We start from the raw sequence: 18,374 nt of genomic DNA on the forward strand, positions 1-18,374 counted from the left end.
TTAACTGAATCCCATGTTCAAAATGTCTTTGTCATGCAAAGTAACATAGTCATGGGTTCTGAGAATTAGGAGGTGAACATCTTTTGGGAGCCACTATTCAGCCTACCGTAGGGAGGAAGAAAGCAGAGGTCAAAATACACTTGTTCTTTGTACTTGGAAACGATCTACCACCTGTGAATGTCTCCAGAGCATTTAAAGCATACCACAAGCTGACTTTTTAATCACCTAGAATTTAAAAATAAGTGTATGTAATTTGGATGCACATAATTATTTTTCTTTTCCCATTGTAAGTGTGAGCATTATAAATTGCTTTCTAAGTTTAAACTAAGTACAGTGGAATTTTGTTGGCTCCCTCTTTTCAATGTAATCAGAACACTTTTTTCCTCCAAACTGACCCAGATTTAAGAACACACTCACAGAAATACAATACCAGCATAGGTTTGGGATCTGTGAGCTGTAGGGATTTGCTTTGCCAGTGGCCACCATCTGCTCTTTGATAGTAAGCATGTGCCTCCTTGCATGATGGCCACTTGGACTGTGATCTAAATTTAGAGATGAAAAGAAAAGATTCTTTCCAGACCCCTGCAGCCTAAAAATGTAAACCTGCACCACGAGAATAAATGATCTTTCTCTTCTTGTAGTTGGCATTGCAAAGCTGGTAATTTGACCATTTCAAAAAGAGTTATACCAAATGCGGTGAGTGACTCTCCAGAGAATTTTCTTATAAGGTTCAAAGAATGGTGAGCTTGGGGTTCTGAGGTCCAACAGCAGGTTTTTACAAAGTGACAAGTAGAAGAAGTAAACAACTTAACAATAAATAATACCTGGGCTCCCAAACTGATATGCCAAGACTGGCTCTAATTTAAAGACACTCTAATCCTATCTTCTAATGTGGAACATCTAACTAGTCCAGAAATCAATTAGTGACGTAGCTATTTTTCTTCTAAAGCATCTTTCAGGGCATCAAGTCTCCCTAAACAATACAGTGCCTTAGAAATACTTCCATTCTGAGTTAGCCTGAACAATCATTTAAAATGCGATTACTATATCATATATTTGATGTAATTGCCTAAATGTGACTATCCCTAATCATACTAATTGCAAAAGTGGAGGGAGTTAGAATGTTAATAATAATTTCATAAGTGAACCTTTATAATTATCAAGGAGCCTGGCTGTACATGACTAGCTTTCCAAAAGCATTCTGCTTCATAGGATTTGTTTCATTTCTCCTCAGAAAGCAAGTGCTTGTTTACGTGTCTTTCTCTCGTTTTGTTTTTGAAAAGAACACTATAGCTTTCTTTAAATCCCAAGAGTTGAACCATCTAGTTCTCTTGCCAAGGCCTTCTTGAAATAGGTATTTCACTGGATGAAAATCCTAGAGGTGCCCCAGAGACAGCAGAAGCAACTTCACATACACGTGGTGGAGGTTCTGACTGGAGTAATTAGGGGTGTGTGTGTGTGTGTGTGTGTGTGTGTGTGTGTGTATGTGAGTGAGTGAGTGAGTGTGAGTGAAGAGAGTAAGATGGGGCCGTATGTTATGGCAAATGGCAGATTTAGCCTCTCCGCCTCATTGCCTTTCTCCTGGAGTCTGTCCCCCTTCAGGAGTTGTGTTTCTTAGGAGTACTAAGTGTTTTTTTAGTCATTAAAGGGCAGCCTTTCCAAAGATGAACTTAGAAAAGCAATATTAATGAAATCAGTATTTGGTTGTAACTGTTCTTAATGCACCTGTCTCTCTTTGGTTAAGAAAGAAGTTCAAATATATCTCAAGAGTTGACTCCCTTTGCTTTTTTGAAAATCCTACCAAAATTGTCAACGTTCCCCATTGAAACCAGGAAGAAATATAAAGTCTTTACGACAGGAACTACTTGTGTGAACCATCTTTTGAAAGAAAATAGACTCCAGAACACTCACAGCAAAGAGTCATGTCTTTTCCATCAGATCATTTCCTACATCCCTCGGAGGAGCTTCTTCAGCATAGAGTTTCTTCGTCCCTGTTGCTTTAGTCTCCATGTAATGTGGACCTATTCTACAAATATAAATAACTTTAGATAAAAGACCCACTGGGGAAAAAAAAGTAAGAGAGGAACGTCTGATCATTTCTCTTCTCTGATTTCTTTCGAATGTATGTATTACTATAGAAGTTGTGCCTTCTTGTGAATTGTCTTATTTTCTAAATGTCTTGGATAACACAGTTCTACTCATTATTTTACACTTTATTTCTCATTAAATGCTTCACAAGTATGTATCTCATTTCCCCGACTAGGCTGCTGTGGGTAATAATTGTGTTTTGAAATAGTTTCATATAGAGTACCTAACTCAATATTGGGCACTTAACAGAAAGTGTTTGATTAATAAGCTAATTCGGTAGTGACACAACTGGAGGTAACTCAGCTACCTGAGACAGCTACATGACGACGGGCAGAAACTGTGAATGAGATATGTCCTGAGGCCTAATACACATTGCCTCCAGAGCAAAGCCTTCTGTAGTTGACAGCCCTGGTTTCCAGTATGAATAAGAGTAAAGTCATTGCTGAAGAGTCAGCTAATGTCAGGGGCAAAGAATTAAGTGCCTCTCTCTCGAACCTGCCACCCACTTTTCACGATGTGTCCCATTGTACTAACTGGAGAGCAGGCTAAAGAAAGCCTCACAGCCTCAGTGTCAAAGATAGTCTTGCTCTGAAGATGACTGATCTTAAACCCAAACTGAAGAGAGAAGCATTTAGGGCCCTTCAGGCTGGCAGGGAGCCCTTTGGTGATGGATGAACAGTGGTGGGGGCCCTTGCTGACTGCCAGGATCCAATTTTCAAAATAATGGTACTTTAATCCTCACTTTATTTCTCAATGTGAGCTGTCTTGCTCTTTGTATACTCACATTTACTCTACCTCAAATACAGAAACAAACATAGAAAGCTTCCTAAGCTGCAGTTTTCAAGGTTCAGGTCTCAGCTACTTGATTAGAATCACACGGTCTAATGGAACAGGATTCATCTTACCTGGAGGGAAAGCTTTGTTTCCAGCATGGCCACCACCTGAACGGAGGCCCTTTGTATAGATCAGTGATTCTCAAACTTTTTGGTCTTGAGACCCCTTTATGCTCTTAAAAGTTATCAAGGACCCTAAAAAGCTTTAGTTTATATGGATTATATCTGTTGCATTAGATATTTTAAACTGAATTAGAACTAGAATTTAAAACTAAGAAATTTTTTAAATATTTCTTAATTCATTTAAAAGTAGGAAAAACCTCAGTACATGTTATGTAAATAGCATACTTCTATGAAAAATAACTAAATTTTTCAAAATAAAAAAATTATGAGTGATATTTTTTACATTGTTCTAAGTCTTAGGTCTGACTTAATAGAAGATAGTTGGATTCTTATATCTGGTTAAAAAATAGGAAGAAAATTGGCCTCAAACATATATAGTTGGAAAGGAGAGTAGTATTTTAATAGCATTTTCAAATAATTGTGAATATTCTTTGATACTGTATCAAAATTCAGTAAGCAGTAGTTTCTCAAAAGTTAATTGCCTATGGAACCTGAAACCATATTAAAGACATTTTTGTACTTGATTATATAAAAAACCATTGATCTATCTTACACTTTGAATGTCGCTTTTACCCATGAATGTTTTTGTAGCATTGTGCATCGATCATTGGGAAATTATTGGTTCACTGAGTTATGCAGAGCTTCCAAATGTTGACACATTTCGTTATAAAATATTTTTTAAATCACATTTGTTAACATCAACAATTTAATCAGAAAGGTCTTTAAGTCTTGGGAAGCTGTCAGACTCACAGTGGCAGATAAACATTTTCCAAAATTCTAGTTTTCACTTGAAAGCTCGAATTTTATTATTGGCACAGACACTATCAGTTGTTTTCCTTGAAGTGACAGGCTTGCTTCTTTCATTTTTAAGAAAATGTCTGTCAGTTACTCAAGTCTGATTAACCACAGTTTGTCTGGCATTCTTTTAATTAAAAATGGCATTCTGGGCCAGCCCTGGTGGCCTAGTGGGTTAAGTTCAACATGCTCCGCTTCAGTGGCCCGTGTTCGGTTGCCAGGTGCAGACCTACACCACTCTTTATCAGTGGCTATGCTGTGGCAGTGGATCACATACAAAAAGAGGAAGATTGGCAGTGGCAGCAGATGTTAACTTAGGGTGACTCTTCCTTAGCAAAATAAATAAATAAATAAAAGCGATCTAAAAAAAAACCAGCATTCTATGAAACAAGAGTCTAGTTCACCTGCTGTCTCTCACAATAGCACAAGTGCTTTCCCTCAGGAAAACCTCTGACCTTTGACCTGTAGCAGATTGCTTTAGGCATCCTTTCTTTTGTGTCACACAGAATATTAAAAAGATGTATACTTGAGTGTATTATTAATAAAGTAGTTTTTCTATTTCCTTTAGGACATTCTTATGAGACTGGGCATTTTCCTGGGGATCTGGCAGTGAAGAATAGAGTTTCATGCTAAGGCACCAGCAGTTTTACCCACCATTGCTTTTACACCATCAGTGCCCTTATCAACACAGTGAAAAAGGCAAATAACATCTTAGAATTGCTATGAAAATACATTTGGCCTTGCAAACTGCCGAAAGGGTCTTGGGGTCCCCAAGGGTCTGTGAACCATGCTTTTATACTTCTGGTATAGATAATATAATAGTTAACCTTTATTAAACCCACAGTATGTGCCAGACATAGTCATAGGCATTAATTATTTTAATTCTCAGATGTACAGATTTCTGGGGAGCCTACCACATTCTAGAAAAATGTATTCTTTTTAACCTCTCAACCCTGGTACATTGATACTGCTCTGCTGCTGGTTCATGGGAGCTAATTAAAACCTGAGGAATTTTCAACAGCGTTGCTGCCAGGGCTGTAAAGCTCTATTTTCTCAGTCCCAGAGGTGTTGAGACCATTAGAAATTCATTGATTCAGCTTTGGTTTGCTCGGTGGGTGCTGGGTCTCTAGCAGATGTCAGCCCACAGAATATGCTGTGCTTTTCAGGGCTCTTGAAAATGTTTCCTCCCACTCCCCCCGGTTTGCGTTCTTCTCATAGTCATTCTTTCTCTCATTTTCTGGACCTCCATCTCACAATCTGGAACCCTGTGCAACAAGAATGGCCTTAAATGTCATGCCTTCCACTGAGTTACATCTGTCCATCAATAACACAATGATGATGAGTCTTGCTTTCTCCTTTTCTGTCGGGATCTTGGGGCCACGTTTTTTTCACTGAGCTTTAGCCTGGTCACACACATAGATTTATTTGCCCCATCTCTAACACTCCCCTTGAAGGCTGGCCTGGACCAGGAACCCATGGTGTTTCCTATTCCATCCTTTCAAGACTAAAAGGCTGTTTTCTTTCCCATTTGCCCTGTAGTGAAATGTTTTGCTGTTAATGATCCATTCTCAAGAGTATAAACTTTGATTTGTATTTTTAAGTTGGTGTGAGGCTAAGAGCTCACCTAACTCCTGAATTAATCTGAAAGCCAGATTAAGGGGAAGCTAATATTTACTAGATTTCATTATGACTTCGTAAAATTCCCAGTTGAAAAGAGGACGGTCCTTGAGCTGATTAAAAATTCTGATAGTTGCTTTTCACGTGTGGCAGCAACTGTGATGATGTGATGAAACTCTCTGCAGAGAATTTGATTGTTAGTGGTGAGGACCATTACTCTTTTAGGCCAAATATAGGCTTAAGAGGTGATTGTTCTTATGGGACTGGATAAGCTTCTGTTGAGTCCAAGAGTGTCTATGTTTTTGTCTTGCTTTCATTCCTTGCTGTGACTGTTAACCAGGAGAAAAAGGAACTTTTCCATTTGGGTACTGAGGTGACAAGTTCCTGAGAGGAGCCCAGCCTAGTCCATAAATAACTTTTTCCCTGGAGGGTACAGGTATTACCTAACCCAGCAGATATTAGTCAGCAATCCCTGCCTAGTGAGATCTCTTAGGAACTTCTTTTAGCTGTGCTTCTCTCTGCCTTGGGTATCCTTTTTTCAAGTTTTTCAGCTTATGTCTCCCGTCTGAACCTAAAACACCCACAGGGTTGACAGACACAGCAGTGAGTTAAACTAATCCTTTACATCTGCATCTCTTTTGGAGCTTTGGTGACCAAGTTCTATTTTTATATCCTTACGATGAGCCAAGAGTGTATGTAGAGCAGACATCTGCCGTATATAGTGAAATGGAGGTAGAAAACTAGACTGTTAGAAACAGCACGGGCTACCGAAAGCACCGATCTGAGTTTATTCCCAGTCCTTTCACTGATGGACTGCGTGGCCTTCCTCATCCCCTGAGCTCTGCCTTTATCACCAGATCTGAAATAAGGATCTGGGTGTCATCCATACCTCTCAGGAATGTGAATTCACAGAGCCAGACTTGGATGTAATTATGATTTAAGAGCAACATTTCTTGCCTCTGTCATGGCATCTTCTGGAAGTGTGTGTATGGCATGGGGAGGGGTGAGCAGTGCCTCCTTAGCCATTCTGGCAGGGTCCCCTTCTACTTCGTCCTCCCTCTCAGATCTGCCTCTCCTTTCTGATCACCCTTCCACAGCAATGCCAATCAGCACTTTTCAGGGGCCATTTTGTCCAGCCTCTGAAGGTCCCACAGCTGGTTTGAGTCCCACTTCAGCGATCTTTTCTTTACTTGTGCAGCCAGTGGCATTTGTGTGCTACCAGTATGAGCCCCCAAAAATCCCAAATTCAAAGTCATACTGGTTGTTTTCTCTTGATGCTTGTGAGAGCAGTCTGTGATGCAGTGTCAGCTGAATCCTGCCTAAGATTGAGGGCCACACGTCAGTTCAATGGGTGAAGGTCAAATGTCCAATTGCAAAGGCTTTAGACCTGAAGAGTGTTCTCAGTCCACTTCTCTCCATCTCCTACTGTATTTTTGTGTTTATGTCATCTAAACTATCTTTTGCAATTCTCGAATCCATGGTATGGCTAATCACTTCATGGTATGTGGTATCTTTACAATTCTTGGAGAACAATACCTACGGTTAAGAAGTTCCAGTGCTTACTAGTGTTTTACTCTAAAGAGGCAGGGACCAATGTCATCTTCTAATGCCTTCACCCACCCGGAATCAGTTGGTCCCCACAACATCCCATGGCACTTGCCCATACCCCCATTTTAGTATTTATTACCTTCTATTATAAAATAACAATAAAATTTGGTTTTTATAAAAGCAAAATGAAAACATAAAGAACTGGCTGTGAGCACCCTGAAGACAAGGACAATGTCTCCTTTAGTCCTCTATTTCTGGCATTAATTCAAATGTCGTTAATCATAATAGAAAATTTAGCACCCTCAATTCAAAATGGAGATATCTTTTCTTGTAGTATGGCTCACATATTTGTCTTTTGATGATGTATTCTACTTCTCTGCTTGTCATATCCCACCCTTAAAAACAAATTATTTTAGGGGGCCTGCCCCATGGCCTAGTGGTTAAGCTTGCTGTGCCCCACTTCGGCAGCCCAGGTTCAGTTCCTGGGTGCAGACCTACACTACTCCTCGGTGGCCATGCTGTGGCAGTGACCCACATACAAAATAGAAGAAGATTGTCAGAGATGTTAGCTCAGGGTGAATCTTCCTCAGCCAAAAAAAGCAAAAAAAACCCACAAATTATTTTAGCCTTGACCAACTGAGGATGTGTCTTATAGTTGAATGAAGTGGTTGAAATACACAACTCTCCCAGAACCATGACAACCACAGTACTGGTACATCCTGTTGTCCTTCTAGCGACACTGAAGGAGCTCATCTCACAGACAATGATCCGCTGGGCCCAGGAGGACCAGATCCAGGATGCGGAGCTGGTCCGGATGATGTTCAACCTCCTCCGGAGGCAGTATGACAGCATCGGGGAGCTTCTGCAGGCACTGCGGAAGACCTATACCATCAGCCAGGCCTCTGTGAGCGACACCATCAACCTGCTGGCTGCCCTGGGCCAGATTCGCTGCCTCCTCAGTGTCAGGATGGGCAAGGAAGAGGAGCTGCTCATGATCAACGGGCTGGGGTAGGTCATTCACAGATAAGTGCCAGTCTCTCAAAAGAGCTTCAGGTGAGAAAACTGATTTCCCTTGATATATGGATACTCCAGAATCAAATCCCATAGAATCTCTGTGTGCCCCCATCCTGATTTCACTCCTTATGAAATTATATCCTTGCTAATCAGTCACCTTTGATAATCTGAGAGGCCAGACTCCCTGCTCCTCAGGGGAAAGAGATATTGCCGGAGGAAGTGGAGAGGAACGTTGGAGAAAAGCAGTCACTTAGTTTGAATCTGATGAAAATTGCCCCAGGCGGGCAATGAAAGAAGTCAGAGGAAGGGACAGTGTGTTCAACCCAACAAGAGAAAAACCTTTTGAGCACTTAATCCTTGACTGGAAATATTCTGAGACTTCCCTTGGAAAAATTGCCACCTGATCCTTCTCTTTTCTCAGGACGAACCTAGAGAGTCATTTTTGTCAGTTCTAAGAGACACCTTTACCCATAACAATAGGTTGTGGCTTTCCTTAGAAGCCAGGTTGTCAAAAAGATAGCATTTTAGACATCAAGAAGATCTCCTTTAATTAGGCAGCACAGCACTTCCATTTTGCAGATGAGAAAACTGAGACCCAGAAAGGTTCACTGACCAGCCCACCGTTTTACTTGATTAAAATCAAAACCTAGAACTGCAGCCTTCCTGCTTCTGGCATTCCATCCCGCCACCTTTGAGCCAGCAAACCAAGGGAGCATCCACTGCCGAGGCCCAGAAAGGGGACTTTGAGGACCCCTGGGCGGGGGTCCAGGATATGCACGTATTCCTCAAATTCATTTCTAAAGAGGAATCTTATAATAGAAATGAAAAGACTTTTATGGCAAAAGAAAAAAGCTCCAGAATTAGCCTGTCTCCTAGCCCTTGTAGTAGACGGAACTGCAGTAAAAACTAGTGCTTTCTCCTCTTGACAGCTACACCCCTGGGGGAAGAGGACGAGCAGAGGGTCACCACCCTGCAAGGGATTATGCAGCCAAGTCACAGGCTGCTTCTCTATTTTGATTTGTCTTCAGCTTTATTATGTGAATTTGTATTGAATGATTTAAAAACACAATCTTTTTACATTTTGTTGTTGATAACTTCACTGGGTTTCAAAGACTGCTGTCCAAAAATGTCATTGGTACCTAACATACAGTTACCTTAAGAAAAAGGTGCAGGTATCAGTAAGAAAACTGAAGTGCATAGAGATATAGATATAAGGACAAGAGAATTAAAAATAGAAGGCCCTGAGGACATGGAGGAAGAGAAATTCAGGGATTTGGGCTGCCTTAAATTATTATGAGCGAAAGACCAAAGGACAACTATTTAATACGTTATTAGAAGGAAATGTCTTAAAGAGAGAAAGCAAGTACTTAATAGAAATAAAAGAACACAAGATATTCCTATTAGCTAAAAAAAGAAAAGACACCCCACATATATTCCAGCTGCCCCAGTGCTGCCTTATTATCTTTTCAGCCATCATATTTACATTACTTCACCCCTAGTGTGTTCATGTATTGGTGTTCTCATTCCTGAATTCTCATAGCATCAAAATAAGCAAGTCCTGACGCCTCTCTCCGATCCTTACCCTAGAGAGATAATGAACAACAAGGTGTTTTATCAGCACCCCAACCTCATGAGGGTCCTCGGCATGCATGAGACGGTGATGGAAGTGATGGTGAACGTGTTGGGTGCAGAGAAATCTCAGGTAATGCCACAAGGAGAACTGAGCCAGAGCTTGACCCCTGGGCTGGGGCATGTGAAGTGAATGGTTCACAGCCACATGGCTGGTGTCCGTGGCCTCAGTTAGTCTTCCCAGGGAGAGACAGGAACACGCACAAAGCCAGGAAGGAGCCAAAAGGTGGGATGATACTGAATGGAATTCAGCCAGCATAGGAGCTCCAGGTCTTGAAGCTTGGGGGCTTTTCTAGCTCATTCCACTGGGCTATTCACTTGCTAAGTCTACTTCCGGTATTCTGCAGCCTTGCTCCTTCCAAGATGGAATTCCTCTGGGTTCCACTTAGGAGCCTGGTGTGTTTTGCGTTGTGTCAGGAGTAAGCTGTTCTAAAGGAGAATGAGATCTTAATAGCAATCCTGGCAGTGCTCCCTCAGGGGTGCGCCTTTCCTCTGTGAGCCAAGCTCCCGATGATGTTGGATTTCCCTGCCAGTCCCCACCCCCATCAGGAGCCTACTGTCAGAGGAAGTTCTTGCTGACAAAGCGAAAGGAGTGAGGAGAGGTCCCAATGGGCATTTATCCCAACTTGCCTGGGGTCCTGCTCAGAGTTAGATAGCTTCTGAAGGCAGTAGATGGGGTTTGTTTTCAGATGTTGGAAATTCCAGAATGCCAGGGTCCTAGGAATGAGTGATTTCCAAAGCAGCTCCGCCAGTATTGACAGGTGGGCATGTGAAGGAAGAACAGAAGCCAAGCTCGCATTCCTTCTCACCTGCTTCCTTCTGATGTCTCGGGAAAATGGACTCTTTCCAGAAGATCCTTTGGCAAATGTCTGGATACCTTAGCAGGCAGGTAGACTTTAGGTTTCTTAGAGCACCTTCCATGATTCTAAAGGGGGAAACCAAGGACTTTCTAGGATCCTGAGCAAGGTTAACACTGCCACTAGGTATTGAGCATTACTGAATCAAAAATAAGACGTGGCCAGACCCTGGAGATGCTAATTACTTTGTTAAGCAGAGAAGCCAAGTGCAATCAACAGTAATACAAGATGGCATCTCAGGGCTAAATTGTAAGAATCAGTTTACAAGTGCCATAGGAGGCCATAGGAGAGCAATTATCAAGGACAGATGTAATCAGGGAAGGCGCCCAGTCTGAGAGGGGGATGCTCTCTGGGCTTCCACAACGACAGGAGCCAGCCTTTACCCAGAGGACTCCAGTTTGATACACTGCTGGGCCTTGTTTGTCTGTGATCACCCATGCCCCTTTCTGAAATTTCCCATCAGAGTTCTGTCCACTCCCTTCCTAGTCGGAAACAATAGTCTGATGTAGAATAATGCAATTTCACGTGATGTCTGAGGATGCCTGGATTTCTTATTTGACGTCTGTTTCCTTTGAAAGAAAAGATATTTCAGGAACTATAATTAGCTCTCAGTAATTTGGAAGCCTTGTCTTAGGTTTCCATTCCTGTGAATAAGTCTTAGAATATACTGGAAGTAAGGGGAAAATTCATCTTCCAAACTTCACAGCTTGCAAGACTTCAACCTAAGACTCTTTGAAGTCAGAAATTCCAGAAGGGTCTCATGATAGATCCCTTTCCTTGACACTTGCCACTTCTCCCTACAGATTGCTTTTCCAAAGATGGTTGCTAGCTGTTGCCGCTTCCTTTGTTATTTCTGTCGAATTAGCCGGCAAAATCAGAAGGCCATGTTTGAGCATCTAAGTTACCTGCTGGAGAATAGCAGTGTTGGCCTAGGTATGTCGTCTTATAACTTCCTCATTTGGGCTTAGATGTTACACTTCCCCTACTGAGCACTTAGGAGGGAAAGGGAAAGAAGCCGTGTGTATTTTTAGATATAAGAAGGAACCCTTCCTGATCTAAAAACAAGTGAAATCATGATACCATGTCTCCGCTCTCCAACTTAAGTAGAGATGTTGCTACCAACAAGCACTGGTGACAGATTTGTGTTGGCATAGTCACATAGACTTACCTTGTCTCTCTTAGGACCAAGATTTATGGGGACAATATTTATTTATGGCTCGTGGTTTGTGAAATGCTGCCTCAGATTGCAGATATAGTCTGGGGACACAGCTCCTCCCAGCCCACTCAGCTGACCAGGGAGCAGTGCTAATGAGACCAAGGTCACGGATCCAATCCCTTCTTGGCAGGCTGGCTGCAGGCTGCGTGCCTGTCCCATCAGCCAACCAGCCAGTGCTTGCCATAGCCACACGGCAGACTGGCCAAGAGCAACTGTGGATAAACAGTGTAAATTGATCACCACCACTAGAAAAGCAACGCAACACATATACCTCACTCATGGTTCTGAATGTAAATCAACTGAATCTGTGGAAGATGCAAATGTGTACGTGCACGTGAAATCTCAAATCTCAGGTTTCCTATTTACCAAATGCAACCTCAGGCTACCAACCTTTTTGTAAAATGCCACCTGAAGTTTTTCTTCATTCTAGCCTAAGTACCAAACAAAAGAAAATCAAAGACAACATTGGTGACCTGATGTAACTATATGAGCTAATGCTGTGTGAGGCTATTTTTACACTCTAGGTTGTGGCCCCAGAAATGGCCAAGTCATTTGAGCTTAGTTAGTCAAGTGACATCTGTGTGAGTCTTTTGAGTGATCACCAAATGGAGGCCTCAAGAAGTTTCATGTTAGAAAAACAGTTGAAAATACATGGTCACAGCAGATCCTGTGAACTGATTTTCTAACTTCATCCATATTCACAATCACTAATGCGTGTGGGGAGGGAGGGTAGCAAATAGAGCTGTTCTTAACTTGGCCAGGTAGCCCCTGGAACAACAGCGATGTGACCCAGGTTTGGTGTGTCTGCTGCCCTCTTCTGGTCATTTATGTTCACTGCAATCTCAGCTGAGGGCTCAGTAGCCTTTTGGTCCCTTTCTCAAAGTCTCCTTCTCTCCTCCTCCTTCAGCATCCCCATCGATGAGGGGATTCACCCCGCTGGATGTGGCAGCTTCCTCTGTGATGGACAACAACGAGTTAGCTCTGGGCTTAGAGGAACCAGACCTTGAGAAGGTAACTGGCCCTGGAGAGGCAATGTGTTTGTTCTCTCCTGCTTATCATGCAGCCAAGCCGAGCAGAAACAGACCAAAGGCTGGGTTTCCATCAGAGCCTCTTTAGTGTTCGAAGGAAATGTCATCGAAAGTGAGTAACTGGCAGCAGTATGATAATTAGGACCGTAGCCTCTCCTGTGGGCAGGGAGAGCCAACTTCGTAGACGTAGATATGTGGACAGACATTTGTGCTCTTTGTATGTGGAGGCCCAGCCTCATTGGTCTACATGGAATACTACCAGGGACCTATGGTTCCTAATATGGTTCAGTGTCATCCAATTTTTAAGTTTACATACTAAACAAAGGTATGACAGAAAACTATATAATCAGTATACAGGTAAAGAATGCCCACACATGTCCTCTCCATGTACAAATGAGACACAACAGACACATTAGGATTGTGAACTGTATGTCTGGTGGTGGTGATGACTGGGGGCTAATTCACCTCCATCTCTTCCGTGTCCCATCTGGGAGCTAGATCCTTGACTGAACGGCTGACAAAATTAATAATGTACTTTCTGAGCCTGGAGAAGAGCAGGCTAGTGGAGGGAACGGGGGACAAGTAAGAGGTCATCCACTGTGTAGTGGCTTTGGGAGCATCTAACCCTGACATGGGATCTGGAGGGTAACTCAGAAAAGAGATGATCCAAGGGGTGAATAGAAGCTGATCAGCCACTGAGTTGGGAAGAGTGTGCCAAGAATGACTGAGGTTCAGAGGAGAGCATGGCGTGCTTGAGAATCAGAAAGCTGGCTATGACTGGATAGCAGAGAGCTGGGGGGAGTGGTGAGAAACAAGGATGAGCAGTAGGAATTGGACTTCATGCTTCTATTACTATTAATCATAGAGTTCATACTCCTACAGAATCACCATGTGCCAGGTCCCACTTTGAATTAACTCCCATGGCCCTCAGAACACACCTTTTTATTAGTGTCTTCAGTTATAGGAGAGGAAACTGAGGCATAGAGAGATTAGGTAACATCCTCAGCATCGTGGCGTTTGTAAGTGTCAGAACCAGGATTCCAAAGAGTTTAGCTCCAGAGACCGTGCTCTTGCCTGTTATAGGACCTCATTCTAGAGTCAAGAGTGATAGAAACCACTGGATGGCTTTAAGCAGAGGAGCAGCAGGATACAATGTGTTTTAGAAAACACATCCTGGTTTCAATAAGATCTGAACATAAACAAGACAAGCCCCCCCACACACACAGTCACAAATGCTGTGCCCCCCAGCAGTAAACTGTGTGATAGCTGTTCCACAAATGCCATGTGTATTCATGATCTCTGCCTCTAGTGGGACATATTTCAGACAAACTCTGTTATTCATACATTTAAACATCAGTAAATAACTCGGTGTTTTAGGTGGTGAGATGATAATCAATTTCTGTATAAAAAAGTAGCTATGGTTCTCTTACAACAAGACAGAGCCGCAAGGTTTAAAACTCATTACCCATCCTCAGCCCCAGTTTATATTTTGAAATGACGCTACTCAACAAAGACCCCAAGCCTTCCTTGGAAGATGCAAGATATGGTAAGTGGAGGCTGGGAGAGGGGAGAAAAGGGGCCTTAGGGAAATCTGTAAAGGGGATGATGAGGTTTGCTGCCCCTTTTCAAGTGGTTCTGGGGGCTCAGCACAGCGCACAGACTTTATGCAGACCAGTGTTGATAAATTACCCAGGTTTGGTTCCTGGAGAGAAAGAGAAGCACGGGTGAATGCTGCAGTTCCTCCCTTCTATTGATCACAACGGAAACTAGGTCCCTTAAGCTTGAACAACCACACACACACACACACACACGGGCATTTATTTTATTGGCCAGTAAAATGCCCTGTACCTGTAACCCGAAAACTCTGCCTAATTCCTGCCTTTACTGATGTTTTTCTCAACATTCCTGAGGCCAAACCAAATCTAAGCTCCAAGCAGAATAGTATCCTTATTGTTTTAAGAAGGAAAAAGTGTGATGATAGTTTCTTACTGAGTTTTGGCTTAGATTCATTATTCTTGCAAAATGACTTAGGGTATTTGACATGAGCAAATTCCTGATTCATTTGACAAACATCTATTGACACCTACTATGTTCCAGGCCCGGGGGATTAAAAAACTGAAAAAGACACCATTCCTGACTTTGAGGACTTTGCACCACAATGGATTCTCCTCTTCTCCCTATTTACAGAAAATATCAAAGGCTAGATTAGAATAACAACCACATTGCAAGCAAAGGTCTATTTGCCAGACTTTTTGCCTGACACCTTCTAAAAAGTAGGCAGATTCTACACAGAGCTCATAAGTGTCTGGTAATCTAGAAGCAAAGCAAACACTACCGATCCTAGTCCTTAACTGCCTGTGGCCTCCTCACTAGCCACCCCAACTTACCATCTTGGCTTTTGACTTGGGACAATGGCTGTTGATGCAGAACTTGGTAGCGACCCCTGGTGGGTCAAGGGCCCACTCAGAGTCAACCAGACACTTGAAATACCATAACCAAATGAACATGACCCACCCAGATCCACTGTTATCTTCCAGATACCCCCTAGTTAGGCCCATTTTTAAATGACAGCTCCCTCTTGCCAGAACAGAGACAACCAGGGAACTGACAGCTCATGACGTATTCCTACATAACCGTGATAATCACTCTTGTTGATTACTTGGAAACAAAAATGAATTGGAGGTTGTGGTCTCAAACCTACTGAATTATTAACTTTAAAAGTCTTGGGCTCTCTCTAGCTTCTAGGGAAATGAAAGCCCTTCAGTTCCTAGAATTTTGTACGCCTTACAGCTATCTCACAAAAAGCTTAGGCACTTACTTTTGTACTGTTCTTGGCAGGTGGTGACCTACTTGGCAGGCTGTGGCCTGCAGAGCTGCCCCATGCTTCTGGCCAAAGGATACCCTGACGTCGGCTGGAACCCCATTGAAGGGGAGCGCTACCTGTCCTTCCTGAGGTTTGCCGTCTTCGTGAACAGTAAGTCCCAAGTTTTCCATGCCGTTCAGACCCAGGATGGCACAATCGTGGGTACATACAAGGAAAAGGAGATCCTTTGCATTACTTCCTATCCATAAATATGATAGATTCTACAGGTAGGTGGCAGCTGGAAGAAAAATCTCAGGGAGAGTCAGCCTAGACAGAGATCAAGAGTAGGATCCAATGGACAGAGTTCTGAGCTGGAGGACCAGATCCAGCCAGAAACTCACTGCATGGGCTTGGCTTGTCACCTCTCTGTACGTCTTCTCCTATCAGTAAAAGAGGGGCCTTATTAATATCTTCCTCTCACCTATTTCACAGAATTAAATGCAGATGTGTCTCCAGATCCTTAGACTGTTCAATGGATGGATAGATGGATGGATGGGTGGGTGGGTGAGTGAAGGAATAAAACTCAAGTATAACTGAACGGCTGTAAAACATGACTAAACTCCCAGGAGAAAAAAATTGCTATAGCAACCCTAAAAATATATTCTGTTTAATACCAGTCACCTCCCATTTATAGTGATTTCTAAGTCTAAAAATTCCTTTAGCTGCACTAGTACAATGTGCTGAGTATGGTGTAAAATAAGTGGACTACCTTCTTGCAAATGTACCTTGTCTGTCAAGATCCTGTTAGAATACTAATTCACTTGTATTTACATTATAGATATGATCCTCTCCCTTCTCGCAGTTTGGAGTTCCAGGCTAACAAATCCAGCTGGGTGGGTTCAGTGATTGCAAAGAGGGATTGCCACTAATAAGCAATCACCCCAGTTGTTCTGAGTGTGAGAATTTCCCTTACAATAATGACACGATGTGATCATTACATTCCCATGAGCTTTTCTTATCTCCCTTCACCCCAACCGCTTACTTTCCTACACCTAGTACACTCTATTGTTAATATTTTGATGATTTCCGTTGTCCAGGTTTTTCTACTTTCCTGACAGGGCCCAGACCTCAAGATGTCTGTGTTGTGTTCTCCTGGGACTCATCCAGCCTGATGCTTAATCAGTATCTTCTGCTTTGCTCTGTGTATTCCTCACTGTTGCTCTATCTGGTCACCACCAGCTTTGCGAGGCTCCATTGTCTTCCTTGCTGACCAGTTTCAGAGTATACTGTACTAGTCTGTTCCACTTGAATCCAAATGATTGCATGTCCAGAATTAATGAGGAGTTACTGTAGTAATACAGAAAATTTTTTGCAAAGTGGATTTTAAGGATTCATAAGTCTCCCCAAATTATGTAAATAGATTGTATGACACAAACCAGATCAAGACAGGACCAATTTATTCATCTTGGCCATCTTCACAGTCAAGAGCAAGAGCTTTAGGAGTCATTTAGTGGAACTGTCTATGTGGGTTAGGAAGGGAAAGAAATCCACTTGCTGTACTCCTGTATGGATTGCCTGAATTCCAGCACTTGCTTATGCTGGTGAGGTACAACCATATTGAAATAAACTCTGGACCAAAATAATTGGTCCACCGTTTTGCTTTCCAGTTGTTTTATGCCTTTTAACATATTCTCTACAGTGCAGTTTCATAATGCAACAAGCTCCAGCAAATTGGCCCATCAGTAGCAATATATGTGCATTTTAATTTAATGTTAATTGTGTCTCTATATTATAAAGACCGTATTTGGTTTTGGCAAATCATATTAGCTTCTGCTTTCAAGGAATTTACAGTCTAGTAAGGGGAGTAGACGTGGATAGAAGTCACTGTAATAAGTGGAGTAAGGCAGGGACAGAGTGCTGGAGGGCTTCCTGAGGGAAGCTCACATCCTGTTGAGGAGATCGGAAAAGGCCTCATGGAGGAGGTGATGTTAGAGATGAGCTTTGAAGGGCCACATTTGCAGATGCAGGGGTGCAGGAGAGGTGATCCAGTTGGGAAACAGCATGAGCAGTGGTGTGAAGTCTAGAGTGTGCTATGCTCAGGAAACACAGTGATCTGTAAGTTGGAGGATGGATACATGGATGACAGTGGTAAGAGATGAGGTGTAGAAGGGAGCCAGGCAGCTATAATGGGGAGGACATAAATGCCAAACTGAAAAGTTTAGTCTTAATTCAGTGTGTGGAGAACTGGAGACCCTTTCTGTCAGAAGAGAGACTATTGGGAACTACTGGGAACTTCTGTGCCCAGGTTAGGACAAGAAGTTTCTGAATTATACTGAGTCAAAAGATTGGGACTGAATAGACTTGCAGGTCATCTGTAGTTGAAATAGTGGGGTTGACTTTCACAGGGAAGAGCATGAAAAAGAGTTATGGAGAGTACGAAAAACACAAAGTTAGAGTCCTGTTGAAGGGGCCAGCCTGATGGCGTAGTGGTTAAGATCAGCACGCTCTGCTTCAGTAGCCTACGTTTGTGGGTTCAGATCCTGAGCATGGACCTATACCACTCACCAAGCCATGCTGTGGTGGGAACCCACATACAAAATAAAGGAAGATTGGTACAGATGTTAGCCCAGGGCCAATCTTCCTCAAGCAAAAAGAGGAGGATTGCAACAGATGTTAGCTCAGGGCCAATATTCTTCAGCCAAAAAAAAAAAGAAGAAGAAGAAGAATCTTGGTGAATACCTAAAGGAGGAGAAAGAATAGCTAATTACAGCAGAGTGATATGGAAGTTGGGGCTGAAAAATGGAATATCTTGGGTTCAAATAT

The 18,374-nt window shown here is 42.5% G+C and overlaps 1 protein-coding gene across 12 annotated transcripts in view; it reads left to right on the forward strand.

The window, feature by feature from the left end:
* The window catches only part of RYR3 (ryanodine receptor 3), a 485,038-nt gene that overhangs the window by 337,234 nt on the left and 129,430 nt on the right, over positions 1-18,374 (forward strand). For all 12 annotated transcript variants that reach the window (XM_070584420.1, XM_070584411.1, XM_070584464.1 and 9 more), the window contains 5 exons: positions 7,739-8,012; positions 9,606-9,720; positions 11,308-11,437; positions 12,628-12,731; positions 15,587-15,722. In XM_070584420.1, the coding sequence (XP_070440521.1) occupies positions 7,739-8,012; positions 9,606-9,720; positions 11,308-11,437; positions 12,628-12,731; positions 15,587-15,722 (759 nt within the window). The remainder of the gene's footprint in view (positions 1-7,738; positions 8,013-9,605; positions 9,721-11,307; positions 11,438-12,627; positions 12,732-15,586; positions 15,723-18,374) is intronic.

This window comes from Equus przewalskii, chromosome 1 (assembly GCF_037783145.1).
Source record: "Equus przewalskii isolate Varuska chromosome 1, EquPr2, whole genome shotgun sequence".
NCBI lineage: Eukaryota > Metazoa > Chordata > Mammalia > Perissodactyla > Equidae > Equus > Equus przewalskii.